The sequence below is a fragment of the Amblyomma maculatum genome, chromosome 1, assembly GCF_055883805.1.
Source record: "Amblyomma maculatum isolate TAMU_Amacu chromosome 1, ASM5588380v1, whole genome shotgun sequence".
Lineage (NCBI taxonomy): Eukaryota > Metazoa > Arthropoda > Arachnida > Ixodida > Ixodidae > Amblyomma > Amblyomma maculatum.
This window is the reverse complement of record NC_139344.1, coordinates 310,827,969-310,842,362: the sequence shown is the minus strand read 5'-3', so window position 1 is coordinate 310,842,362 and position 14,394 is coordinate 310,827,969. Positions and strand designations below refer to the sequence as shown.

At 45.0% G+C, this 14,394-nt stretch overlaps 1 protein-coding gene and 1 long non-coding RNA gene across 2 annotated transcripts in view; both read left to right on the top strand.

Moving 5' to 3' along the window:
* Sec61alpha (SEC61 translocon subunit alpha) overlaps positions 1–7,196 on the top strand; it is a 30,148-nt gene extending 22,952 nt beyond the window's left edge. Inside the window, exon 11 of the mRNA XM_084596065.1 lies at positions 6,496–7,196. Coding sequence (XP_084452191.1) covers positions 6,496–6,611 — 116 coding nt within the window. The 3' untranslated portion in view covers positions 6,612–7,196. The remainder of the gene's footprint in view (positions 1–6,495) is intronic.
* Positions 7,197–10,397: 3,201 nt separating this feature from the next.
* Positions 10,398–14,108, top strand: LOC146207074 (uncharacterized). The gene is made up of 3 exons (XR_014705429.1): positions 10,398–10,699; positions 10,782–10,942; positions 12,484–14,108. It is a non-coding gene; the product is annotated as an uncharacterized LOC146207074 (long non-coding RNA).
* Positions 14,109–14,394: the final 286 nt, after the last annotated feature.

Sequence of the window (14,394 nt, the reverse complement as noted above, 5' to 3'; positions counted from 1 at the left end):
TTTTAATATAGTGCACAAGGACTTGTGTGCAGAAATAAACGGCATATTTGAAATCGCCACTGTCCATTTCTCGCTTGACGACATCCAGTTTACCTTGCGTCATAGATCTTACATTCCATGTTGCTATGTGATATATCTCCTTGCAACATCGGACTTTCTGGTCGCTTCCAGACACATCCACAACTGAGCGTCCTTTTGGCTTTAGCCCAGCCGCTTCATTCGTCCTGGAGCTACTAGGAATCGCCCTTTGTTCATCCCCAGTAACACGTGGGACGCCTTCCAACCTGGGGGGCTCATCTTCCGGCGCCATATCTTTAATGGTATTGTGACTGGCCATAAAGTTTTCTTGGCAGGAAATACTGGAGTGGGTTGCCATTACCTTCTCCAGTGAATCACATTTTGTCAGAACTCTCTGCCGTGACCTGTGTATCTTGGGTGGCCCTACATAGCAGAGCTCACGACTTCGAGTTTCGCAAGCCCCTCCGCCACGACAAGGCAGTGGTCCAAGAAGGGGCACTGACAACCAAATGCCATTTCTCTGCGAAATTTGAGCTGCGAGGATTCCGTGTTTAGCTTAGAGAAGCATTCTACAGCGCACCTATAACAGACCTCTCCTGGCCGACGTCACGAATGACGTATCTGTGGAAGAGCAAAGGGGGCGTAGTCTGGCCTGGCGGGCAAAACATTCGGGTGCTGGTGGCGTGGTGCGGCAGATTTGGTCTCGTCTGGTGACAACTTGCTGTGTTTTTCTCAATGCCGTCAAGCTCTCGTGTGGTATGATGCGATATTCGATCGGAGATGACCAGCGGCACGTGTTTGTTCCATTCGAGAAGCGCCCAAATGCGTTTTTCAGCTGTGCAAAAAGCGAAGCGGCAAAAGTCACGTGCTCGCAGGCCTCGATTTTGTACTTGACAGTAAGCACATTTTTCTGGTATACTCATGCGTTCCCGTATTTCTGGGAGAACGAACAAGCATGTATTAGTTTGCTTTATTGCCCTTCCAAGCGAATCGTGCTGAATGCTGACCGATCATGCTCTAAAAGCATGCAGACGGCATGCGATCAATGGCAGCGCTTTGAGAGATTCTTTCTCGGCAAGGTCATGTCAGCGGCATGACCACTTAGTACAGCCGCATCCCTAGACGGAATAATAATACTTATAGCACGTTCAAAGGCTGTCATGTCCCAATCGAAAAGTGATTTTACTGGAATCATTTAAGTGCACTTATGAATATTTTTACGCCTTGCATGAATATTATGTGGTACGAAACGCGCTTTGTTACTTTCCATACCGCGAGACCCATTCATGTGGTATTGATAGCTGCGGGAAAAATTCACACTTCCTCGTAACACAGTTTAAGTGACTGAATTGCACGAGAAGGCGGAAATAATGTTTTTTCCCGCACACTCAACGACTATAAACTACCGATAATACAGTCGAACCTCGTTATAACGAACACGGATACAGCGAATTATCGGATAAAACGAAGTAAAAGCAAAGTTTGGTTGGCTGTGCTTTATTTCTATGGGAGTTCTATCTGTTAATTAGTGGGAGGCTTAGCGCGGAACAGACAAGGACAAGAGAGGCACACAGGACGAGCCTCCCACTAATTATGTATTACCAACTAGCCCAGAACTCTACTTTGCTCAAGTTCTATCTGTATAACGAAATGAAAAACTGAAAATTTGACACTAAATCGGTTATAACGAAGCATATTTTGTATTCACACGACTCAAAATCCGCAAAGAAGCAAAAGAAAAATATTTTCAAAATGCTAAATTTCGGTTTTATCAATCGCCTCCACCAAAAATGTGTTTGAATCACCCGCGCTTTCGCACGCCACGCCATCTAGGGACCGCAAATGAATCTAGCAGCAACGGCTGCCTGGCATGTGACCGGCACGTGATCGAACCACCGCCCGCGTCGCCTCCACCTAAAATGTGTTTGAATCACCCGCGCTTTCGCACGCCACGCCATCTAGGGATCGCGAGTGAATCTAGCATCAACGGCTGCCTGGCATGTGACCTGCACGTGATCGAACCACCGCCCGCGTGGCCCTGCCCCTACTTTTTGCCGACTCACGCGTGTGCTCACTTTCCTCGAGGTCGTGCCGTCGTCTTGCAGCATGGCGGCGCCGAAACGCAAAGCAGTTTCTCTTGAAACAAAGATAAAAATATTCAGGGCGGTCGACAGCGGGCGCAAGAAGAAAGAGATTGCCGCAGACTTCGGCGTTACGCCTAGCACTCTGTCAACCATACTGAGCGCAAGGCAGAAGATAGAAAACGTGCACTCTGCAGGCGCCGTGAAGAAGACAGGCACCAGGATGTTGAAGATGCCTTGTTCGCGTGGCTCAAGGACGTTAGAGCGCGCAACCTGCTTGTGTCTGGTGCCGTGCTTCAAATGAAGGCAAGAAGTCTCGCTTGCGTCTTAGGCTACGATGACTTCTATGCAAGCAGTGGCTGGCTGCAGCGATTTAAAGACCGCCACCAGATTGTTTGCCACACCTTGTCGGGCGAAGAAGCAGCCGTCAATGTAGAGAACTGCGAGAAGTGGGCAGAAAGCTTCCGCATGCAACTGGATGGCTACGAGATGCGCGATGTCTACAACGTGGACGAGACTGCGCTTTTTTTTAAGCTGCTCCCGGAAAGGTCACTCGTTGCGAAGAACGAACTGTGCCGAGGAGGCAAGAAAAGCAAAGACCGCGTCACCGTTGTTGTTTGTGTCAACATGGATGGGTCAGATAAAAGGCGGCTAACTGTTATTGGTAAATCTGCTCGCCCCAGGGGCCTGCGCAACACCCGGTATGTCCAAGCAGACTATCGCTCGAACAAAAAGGCGTGGATGACGTCGTCACTCTTTGAAGCATGGCTGAAGGCCTTCGACAAAGACATGGCAGAGCAGCGCAGGAAAGTGCTCCTTATATTGGACAACTGCTCTGCCCATAAGGTGTCTGTACCACTTGAAGCGGTCCGCCTAGTTTTTTTCCGCCAAACTCGACCTCAGTGCTGCAGCCATTAGACAGGGGCATCATTCGCTCACGCTCACTAAAATGCTGCTACCGAAAGCGATTGGTTACGCAGCTCGTATTTGACATAGACAGGGGCGTATCAACGGCCATAAACCTCAAAACTTCGCTGGACATGCTGTACGGTGCACGAAACGAAGTGGCACAGTCGACAATAAGAAATTGCTTTGTTGATGCTGGCCTAGCCCCATCCACCAGCGAGACTGAGTCCAACGACGCCCACGATTCTGAAGGTGAAGCGGACAATTTCGACGAGACGACATGGCGGTTCCGAATGTTGCAAATTACGAGCGCTGCGACTGAGAACAACGAGAGAGTAAGGACAAGGACAGGCGCTCATTACTCTCTCGTTGTTGTTCTCCGTCGCAGCGCTCATAATTTGCAATCATGTACGAACTAGCTCAACGTTCCGTATTTCCGAATGTTACGTTCGAGGACTTTATTGCTGCCGATGACAACTTGGCTGTGGTGCCCGAACTGACCGATTAAGAAATTGTCGATCAGCTGCTTCCTACAGATGATGCTACGAGCAGCGATGAGAGTGAAGAAGGCGAAGAGCGAGCTGTCAGCAGCACAGAGGCCGCCGATATGGCGAGGAAATTGAGAAGGTACCTTGAGAACCTACCTGTGGCCAAATCAGCTGACATTGGGAAAGCGCTGTACAATGTCTATTTCGTTGAGAAATTTATTCTATCGAATAGTGTGAAGTGCCGCCAAATGAAGATTACGTCGTTTTTTTTAAATAAATCAGTTCTGCGTGGCCTAAATCCCGATTTGTGTGCTCATTTTTGCTTGGCAGTGCAAAATGCAAGGTAAGGTTTCGCGTGCTTATACCAGCTTTAAAGAAAAAAAAATGCTTTTTTTCAGCTCTGTGCTTTCCATTTTAGGGTAGCCTTTACTTGGGTTTATGAACAGAATTTTTTTTTGTAGGAATTTGTGTGTACTTTTACAACGAATATCGGATATAACGAACGAATTTCCGCGCAAAATGAGACTTCGTTATAACGAGGTTTGACTGTATATTGTTTGTCTGGAAGAACATAACACAAACTAAAAATGTCTGTACTAGGGAGGGAAATCACCCAACTAAGCGCGAATTATCTCGCGCATGCGCTGCTGTTTTCGCTCAAAATTTTCCAACCTTTGCGGGGCCCAGAAGTCGGGTTTTGTGAAGGACATAAAAAAAAAAAAAACCTGAAGCCTATGATAGGCCTGCATTGACCCCTTTTCCAGCATGCTTAAGTTCTATGCGTTTCAAGCGTTTGGTAAGACTTCAGACCGTCCACAACGGACCACGCCTGTTCATGGAACAGAAAAATAATTGCATGCTTGCCCAGACTACCTTTTCAAAGTGAGAATTGCTAATGGGTACATATACTAAGGGGTGATGCATATTGTGCCGGATCTGAATACAGCTAATGCACAATATGAGGCAAAACTGCAGCTCCCCGACGCTCCTTGCAGCAGGAAGACTCGGCTAAAGAGGACGCTTTTGTCCACCAAGCCGGTTTTCCTTCGGTGCGCCCCCCATTGTTTGCAAACAGGGAGAGGTCTATTGTGCAGCGCGCTGTACACGAGCGTTGTCATCCTACAATAGATGACAACGGTCGGATGACAATGATCGCAAAAACCTTGAATCTGAGAACATTGTGGGCACACACGCCACCCGGTGCTAGACGCGAACAGGCGCGAGCATAATACATGATGGGCAACAGGTTTATGCACTGTCGTCCCACGTCTGAGCTGGAAGCTGCCTACTGGTTTTAGAACAGCTGGAGGACCCTGTGGCTTCCGCAATTGCCGAGCGAATGTGAGCTGCATCTCCTCGTGGCACACGAAATTCTCCGATCAAGCCTGTCGGCACGAGCAAGGGGGGCGGACCAGCACCCACACACGAAGGTTCGGGGCACTACTCGACACCTGGTGCGGGGTTGTGTTGAACGCAAAAGCATGGACTGCGTACGACTCACGGGAAAACTGTGAAAGTTGGTGCAAATAAATGCTTTGATTGATCTTTCCTCGCTCACATTATACGTGGATGAACTTTTTTCTCGTTTTTGCTATTCCGAAATTACACCTTATACTCTATGTGGGTTTCTACGGTACATGTTCTTTCAGGATTTAATTCATGTGACATACATGAACGTTTTCTTTCTTGGACCTTGTCCCCCCCCCCCTCCTTGATTTATGCCTGATTTATTTCTTGCACACTCCTTGCCACATTATTTGAAGGGCCACCTGATGTAAGGCTCTGCTTTAACCAGGCCATACACGTGTGTGTGGGATAAGCATGTCTGACTTGATTCCAAGAAGGATAGAGAGAGAGCTCTGTCATAACAATGAGCCTACTTGGCAGTGTATAGCTGCATCTAAAAACAACCAAGGAAGAATCTGGCAGCTTTTGCCATCGATGGGCCGGATATGTTGCAGAGTACTGCAGTAAACTCTCGTTAATTCAACCTCCAAGGGACCAGAAAAAATATTTAGCTATAGCTTGATTGGACCTGTAAAACTGCTAAAAACCGTTTGCATCACAGCAAGTTTTTCTAGTGAACAACTATATGATACCTGCCTGCATTTGAGATGGAACCTAAATGACTATCTCTCATAACCTGAGCCACTATGGAACCTCACAAACCAAACCTCAATGAGAATGAATGGATTTCCTGGTTTCGTGAGGTGCTTCACCTTGTGCACTGTCAGGAATACTCAACTGCTCAAAAATCGCAAAGGCCTCCTCAACCCATTTCGCATTATGACGCAGTAGCAGTGGTGCCTCTTCCTGTCATGTTTTGAGGATTCTTTACTGCACAATCATCATGGAGGCTGTTTTGGTGATCGCTGTGGGTCACACCTCGACGCAATCCCCATTCAGAATTAACTGTAGTGAGCCCTCCCAGCTCGAACTACAATCCTATACTTCGTCTCACAAGATGTTTGCAGGACTGCAAAAGGCAGAGGCACCCCGGTCCAATCAGGATCACTCGCACTACAAAGGCAATTGTGCTCCTACGCACCTCTCACTCCCCCCCCCCCCCCCCCCCTTCCCAAATTGGCGGTGGTGACAGAAGGAGTGCAATTCTCTATTACAGTATGCAGGGGCGAGAGGCACTTAGGAGCACAATTGCAAGCGCTCCTCTACCTTTCGCAGTGCTGCAGATATCTTGTGAGACGAAGTATAGTTCTCCATTAACGGGGGTTGACTTAATTTGATTTTACTGTACAACACAGCTGATGTCTGAATTCTGCGAGCACTAGAAAAGGAGCTTTTCATGCCTTATGCCAAGAAATGTTATACTAGCGTGAAATTGTCAATAGTACCTTTCGAAATTAGGACGTTCCTCTGAGTAATGCGTTTCTTCCTGCGCTTATCGGCAAGATTTTACTATACTCAGGCCTCTACAGCTGCGGGAAACATGCCATCCCAAAGCCCACATAGTGAAATTATTGCTTTTATTTTCCTTTGTGCAGGTGCTATTGGCAGTGGTACTGGTATCCTCCTTGCTGTCACAATCATTTACCAGTACTTTGAGATCTTCATCAAGGAACAGGGAGACATGGGTGGCATGAGCACGCTGCTCTTCTAGGTCGCCCGTGAGTGTATATGTATTTAAGGACATTAAAACGATGACCATCCTGTTCAGATGGCAGGTCCCCTACGTGGACACCGCAAGTGGTGGGGTTGTGATGGCTGCCTTAACAAGAGACAGTGCTCGTTTTCCCCCACAAGTGCGAGCATGCCGCCTTCACCTCTGTCACAGCAAGCATGTTGTTGTTCTCCTATGTTCTTTTTTTTTTTCTGTACTTACTGTCTTTTATGTACGAAAGTATGTGAGACAGCAGACTGAATTTTTATTGTACATACTTATGGACTGTGCTGAGCAAAGGAGAATGTCACACTTGCGTGTACAACTCTGTCAGTGATACAAGATTTTTCTTTTAGCAGTGCCCATTGTTGCTGTATAGTTGCTGCTTGACTGTAAAGGCAGCCACCTTTGCTCATAGGAAGCTGTAAAAAGTATGCATACCAGAGCTTTGAAAATTTTTGTATGAGCAATGCGGAAATGGGCTTTGGAAAATAATGAATTTGCAATTGGCTGATTTATTTCTTGTGTGTTATGTGCAACAAGTGCAAGTGGAAGAAAAAAAAAATAAAGAATTCTTCAGCAATACTGGTGTGTTTGCAACACTACTGCACCTGTACAACAACCACATTTAGCAGAGTATTTTAGTTTGATGTGACAGAAACCTGTTGAGGATCAATAGTGTTCCTCTAATAAATGAAATAGAAAGGGGCAAAACACGATTGCGACAAGTTGGAATTCCTAAAGTAAATTGAAGTGCAAAACGAAAGACGATTCACAAAGAAGAGGCAAACACAAGGACAGGCGCTAACTAACAACTTATTTGAATTTTATTTCATTTGGTTTAAATTAATTTAATATCCAGGTTGGTATTTGCAGGTTGATAACTTCACATAGGCAGTGTGTGCATAAGGAAGGAGCCAACAGCTGCTGAGACAAAGGACAGCATAGGGTTTTTTGAGGTGGTGTCGTGGTGCAGCTCAGGTGTCCACTGAGAACTGTGACAGATACTGCATCTTTATTTTCTATAATCGGACACCTGACTGCGCCTTTAGGGAAGAGGGGTGGGAGTGAAAGAAGAGTGGTGCCATAATGCAGGGAGTAGTTTCGACCACCTGGGAATTTTTATATAGTGCACTGACATCGCAGGTACACAGCACACTGAATTTTTTGTGTTTCGCCTTGTATCGAAATTCTGTAGGGTTGGAACCCAGTAGCCAAGCATCTTAATCACTGAGCCACTGCGGCAGGTTTGTTCAATTTATAAATTTCAACCAAAAAGATATATCTTTATTTCTCCAAAATCGTAAAAAGAAAGATCTCGTAGGAGATGGCAAATATATCAATATATAACAATGAATGCCAACAGATATAATCCAGAAGTGTGAATACGATGTACCCACGCCATCGGTGAAGTGCTGTCCTCGCCCCAAGTGGCGAATAAAGTTGGCGGCAGGACTTTTTGACGGGTTAGTTGGTACATGATCTTGATTCTTATAGCGCTGACGAAACACCTTTCTTCCTGTGGTGTTTCGTCAGCGCTATAAGAATCAAGATAAAGTTGGCACACCAGTAGAGGCGTACACACGAGCATTGCCTCCTCCCAAGAGTCAAATTTTGGATTCACATGCCGCCAGAGCGGGGACAGACCAGAACACACTGCAGCACGTCAGTGCTGCAGTTCACAGCCATCACAGATCAAATTCTTGTTATGTTACCTGCAAGTGCAATAATACTGTAGATTTCAGAATCTCCTTCAGCAAAGCCGCCATCTCAATCAGCTATGCTGGCTGCACCGCTTGACAGAAGTATCACGATGAAAAAAAAAAAGGCCAAACCGCAGGGAACTTTACCCGACATAGACCTCGTGAACTGGCTTTAATGCGTTAGCACAGAGCTGCTGCCAAGAGCCACGCAACCGACCCGCCTTGATACATATGCGCGAGAAGTGATAGACTGATAATTCGGAGAAGCGCCCTTTGAAGGGGCTCGGCACGCAGTTCGATACATCTAAAGTCCGCTGAACAGGAGTTCGATAAACGCGAACAATGTTGCTATCTTTTTCGTGGGATTTTCAAGAACTTATTTTGAGAGTTAGATATATAAGCAATAATCCAATACAGTAAAATCTCGTTACAAGAGACATTCAAGGGACCTATAAAAGATGTCTCTCTTAAGCAAGATCTCTTGTAACCAAAACTTCTCACCAACTCATGTGCAGCAGTTTAGATTCCCTCAGCTAAATTTTGTTTTATACGAGTCTTATTTTTCCGCAATATGTCTGGAATTGAGGGGGAGTGCCTCCTCTTAACTAGGAAGTGAAAATGTCCACGTTGTTTCAGCCACTGTCATCACATTCCTGTGTGACTGAAACAACAGGGACATTTTAACTTCCCAGTCAAGAAGAGGCACTCCTCCTTGGTTCCTGACATATTACAACAAAAAAAGGACATCAATATGGGATATAAAAGTCTAAACTGCCACACATATGAGTTGGTACGAGTCAGCTGCATTGCATGAGCACACCTGGGTTAATTGTGTCTCTTCTGAATAGTGAAGAAGTTACTTTAGGGGCCTGCAAAAGTTGCCCTTAGTAACAGAGTGTCTCTTGTAACCATGTCTCTTATATGCAATGCTGTTAGCGTGGCAAACATAGGAAAACCAATCAAACCATTTTCAAGTGTCTCTTGTAACGAGATTTTACTACATCCGGGATTGACTATTAAAATTCGAAAAGGCGGTGTTGAATTTAGCGCGTAAGGTAAAGCTAGTAACGCGGAATTTTGATATAGTTAGTTCATCTTCATCACTTTCATCAGTGCTGCGACAGGAGACAGGGAACAAGAAAAAGACGAAAGGACAAGCGCTGCTGACAACTGAAAGTTTATTGAAACGTATATATGGATAATATACTCTCATATGACCACCAGAAGCGCATGCGCTACCCTTTCCTTCCAGAACCACTAAACATACTGCTATGAATCCACTTTACAATCATGGATGATTACTGACGGTGTGCTTACACACGTGTCGCTATTTTTATGAATGCAATGAGCTTCACCGAGTTTCCTAGTCAATTTATCGTGATGCCTGAAAATAATCTTAGCCGTATCAAGGAGCGGATTGCATGATTTATCCGACACCTGCGACGAAGCAGGATCATTAAGATTAGTCTGTAATGTAAGGCTAAGTTGGATGAGGGGGCACCTTTCAAAAACTTTTTTTTTTTTTTTTTCAAAGTGCAAAGAAGCCGATATAAGGAAGTATAGCATGGAGAAAATTGAGCATGCTGTAAAAAATGTGGGAAGCCTTAAAGCGGTGAAGAAATTGGGCATAGGCAAAAATCAGATGTATGCGCTAAGGGACAAGGTGGGCAGCGTCATCACGAATATGGACAAGATAGTCAAAGTAGCTGAGGAGTTCTATACTGATCTCTGCAGTAGCCACAGTAGTCAGGACAGTAATGAACAGTCAGACATTCCGCTAGTGATGAAGGACGAGGTTAAAGGGGTCGTGAAACGTTTTCCGGAAATTTTGCACGGCTTGGTTAAATGGAATCCTTGTCCTGCATCATATAATATACCGCGATTCGTTTCATCGCCCGCGTTGATTTAATAGCGACAAAAACAGAATTTCGGTTTCCTAGCGCGCGTCCTCCTCAACTCAACAGATATGTCACAGCGCTAAGCCAATGAGAAGCTCTCGTTGCCGGAGCCTGCTGAACTAAAGTTGACCGAGCTCGGTGCATTTTAGAGGTTCTAATTGTGCCCTACTCTACGCTACGTTCTCACAGGGTTTCTTTAATATGGCCGACGCCTAGGTTCCTCTGTGGTATCTGTGGGTTCCAGCGTCGCTGTGCTGCTATAGTGAACTAGAATATAGTTGCTACTGTTAAAACATGGTTACATCGTGGGCTTTGAGCCTTACGCCGACGCAACTTTTCGGGTGCCAGGTCGGCGAGGATGGAGCCTGCGAGCGACCGGTACAGTAACACTTGTGTCGAGAGGCCGCGGTAACCGCGGCACAACTCCGGCTTGCAGAAGCCCCGACCGTCAGCCTCCCGATCCCAGCCTTTTCGGAACTACGCATTGGTATGTATGTCCGAGTCTTGCAGCCTAGCCTACGTTTGACCGTTGCGAGAGTGCGCAATCGCTAACCGAAGCTTTCGAATAGGTGCAGCTGCGGCCGGCGCTTGCCGATGCCGACTGCTCTTGAGAGCATCTGGCGAGTTCCCGGCGGCGACTACGTAGTTGAAGCAGCCGTCTGGGTGTTACAGATCATCCGCATTTACTCCAAATGCTTCTTGATCATGGACTGCTAGTCGAGAACACAAGGTAAGAATCTTGAGCGAAAGGCGACATAACTTGAACAAGCGGCCACCTGTTTTTCATTTTCTCGAGCAAGAAATGCTGTAATGAAATCTATTGCGGAAGGCAGTGCTAATAAAAGAAAGCTTCCCCTTTAACGTTACTTACTTGCGATCACCTACACTGTCTACAGTGTCGATAATGCGCCACGTTAGCGCGAACACAACATCGCTGGTTTTCATAATTTTCTTGTTGTCGTAGAAGGTGCGCATGAGCATGACGTTTCACCATGCAAATTACTGGTTTGCTTAATTCCATGCACGAGTAAATGAGAAAACACGCATCATCTGATAGTGTGAACTTGCTAAATAGAAAGGGCATGCACATTGATGTGAAGTAACGGAAAAAAAAAAAAAAAAAAAAAAAAGCTCTGTCCGGACACATTTGCTTGTTTTATTAGCCAGGTATGACCTTCAGCAAGTGCAGCACTTCAAAACATGAATACATAAAGAATGCCACAAGAAATGCAGTAAATAAGTACAAAAACAATCTCATTTCGGAGGACTCTGTGCTAAGTGAAATTGCATGCAGTGAAGTAGCCTGTCTCCTGCAGAAACCGTGGGAAAATGCACTAAAAAATGACACATAAGAGAAAAACACACAGAGCAGGACTTGCTTCTGCAGACAATCACTAACTAGCCCGACAACTCTTGTTATAGCCTGTCCCCACTTGCTGCCAGAACAATCACCATACCAGAACTCAAGTTTTATTTCCTAGTTGTTTTTTTACCCACTTACATTAGGTGAGTGTTGTATAGTGTGCAAATATAATTTTAAAAAATTGTCCGACTTCACTGATACCATCATCAACACCTCCACACAGTAAACCTCTCCAAAATGTTTTGACACTGACATTTTACATGTGCTGGAATGTGACAACCAAAAAACAAAAGAAAGACGGTCTTCCAAAGGCCAGTACACTGAAACTTCCACAGCTTGAGTAAGTGTTGGAAATTTTACAGTCAGCAAATGAAGTTATAGAGTAGTTTTGCGGCACTTGCAGAAAGTTTGGCACGTGGCGTGTTTTGGGAAAACAACTGAGAGCCGTTGACAGAAGTGGACTTATGCCTCCTTCGAATAGAATGACTCCATGCACAGAGCTGCTTAATGCATAAGTCGCATATTTAACATCTTAGTGCTATGCAGATGATATCAGCGTGGACATTGACATCGGCCACAATAGTATAAAGGGTGTAAGACGACTACCAGGTTTTGTCAGTCAAAAGCTGCATTGCCTTCAGGCATTATTTTGCTGCAGTAGCAAATTGTGATTGCACTGGAGTTCTAATATTGGGTGGGTCTCATTCTCTCTCAATCACCTGCAGCAGAATTCAAAGTTTGCCATACTTCTAGGGAGAATAAATTGACAGTGAAAGTTACACTGTACAGCTTCTGTTAGACGGGAATTGTACAGATGCATGAATAACTTTCAAATTTGTAAAAGACCTAAACCATATTTTCATTTTGCTATGCTGAATTGTGAATATTGCTTTTTCTCTTGTCAACAGGAGGCACTGCTACATCTGCTACAGCCAGCTTGCGCACTGGCTTTGAGGATGCCTCGGCAGACATCACAGTAAAGTCTTCCCTATTTGTGATGCAAGCCAAATAAGGGAAAGGTTTCTATCTGACAGTTACACTGGTTTCCAGTTTGCACAAGGTTTGTAGTCATCACCTTATTCATTCTGAAATAAGCCAGAAAACATGAGAAGAGAGAATTGCAGGACAGCTGGACTAATAACTAGAATTTTACTAAGGGATAGAGGCAAAAGAAGACTTGCACAGAGATGCACATGTAAAAAAGGCTCCAAAAGACTGTTGACTGATTTCTTAGCCACACACACGTCCTTAGCCTTTGCAGTATAGTGTGCCTTTGGATTTGAATCTGTGGCTTCCCTTTTGTAACGAGTGGTTCTTGACCATAAGGAATTTGCTTTTTTTTAGATGATTTTTTAGACCCTTTCTGCTTTCCACGCTTTCACTGCTTTGGGGGTTTTTCGTGCAGGTGCATTTCTGTGCGAATCATCTTTTGCCTCTTTCCTTCAGTAATATTTCAGTTGTTAGTCAAACTTTGTCTTGCGCTCCTCTCACGTGTTTCGTCTTCTGGCTGGTTTTAAGATGAATCAGTACCAACTCATCCAGTTGTTAGTCTTGTTGATATCACTAGCCTGACTGCACCCACTGCTGGGCAAATGCCTCTCCCATATCCATCCAAATAACCCGATCCAGTGCCAGGTGCATGATTCTCGCAAACTTCCTAATTTCATCTGCTTGCCCGAGTTTCTGCTGCCCCCTGCTACACTTGCCTTCCCTTGGAATCTAAAAGACATATATAGGCTCACTTTGAATTTAGTGTACTCACTCCCTTCCTTTACCTTTGACGGGTAGAATTTTTCTTTTTTTGGAACTGACCGCAGATACATCATAATGGGGGAGGCATCATAATAGATGCCTCTCCCATATCCATTCAAATAACCCAATCCTCTGTCAGCTGCATTCATATGATCCCCGCAGACTTCCTAATCTCATCTGTCTGCCCGAATTTCTGCTGCCCCCTGCTACGCTTGCCTTCCCTTGGAATCTACAAGACATATATAGGCTCACTTAGAATGAATTTTGTGTACTCACTCCCCACCTATACCTTTGATGGGTGGAATTTTTTTTAGCACTGACCGCAAATGCATCATAATTGAGCACTTGTATATATACCTGCTTGTATAGATGCCTCTCCCATATCTATCCAAATAACCCGATCCTCTGTCAGCTGCATCCGTCTGATCCCCGCAAACTTTTTAATCTCACCTGCCTGCCTGAGTTTCTGCTGCCCCCTGCTATACTTGCCTTCCCTTGGAATCTACAAGACATATATAGGCTCACTTAGAATGAATTTTTTGTACTCAATCTCTAACTATACCTTTGTCGGATGCATTTTTTTTTATTTAGCACTGACCTCAACACATCATGATTGTGAAGCTGTATATACACATTTGTATATTTAGGAGGGAGGAAGACAGCAAAGAAGCATGAATAAAAGATGTCTTGCTCTAGGTCAACTTCCTTCTAGCCTAAAAATTTTGTGTGCACTGATGAACCAGCGGCCAACCAATAAATTATTTTGAAAGCAACATGTCTCTCTTTAACACTCATTTGGTAACATTAGATATGCCCAAATGTACTACAAAGTGGTGGTCCTTGTGGCACTGACAAACCTAGATTTTCTAGTGGCCGCGTTCACCTTTACACGGCCTCGAAAAATAGTGGCTCATGGGGAATAGAAAAATCAAACGGTTTTCTGCAAAAGCTGCTTTGAAAGGTGGCCACTGTTTGCAGCATTTTGCAGTCTCATTCAGAAGCAAGCCAACATAATCTGCAATCTGTAGACATGCATACAATAATATGTGTCTTATACTTTGAAATGT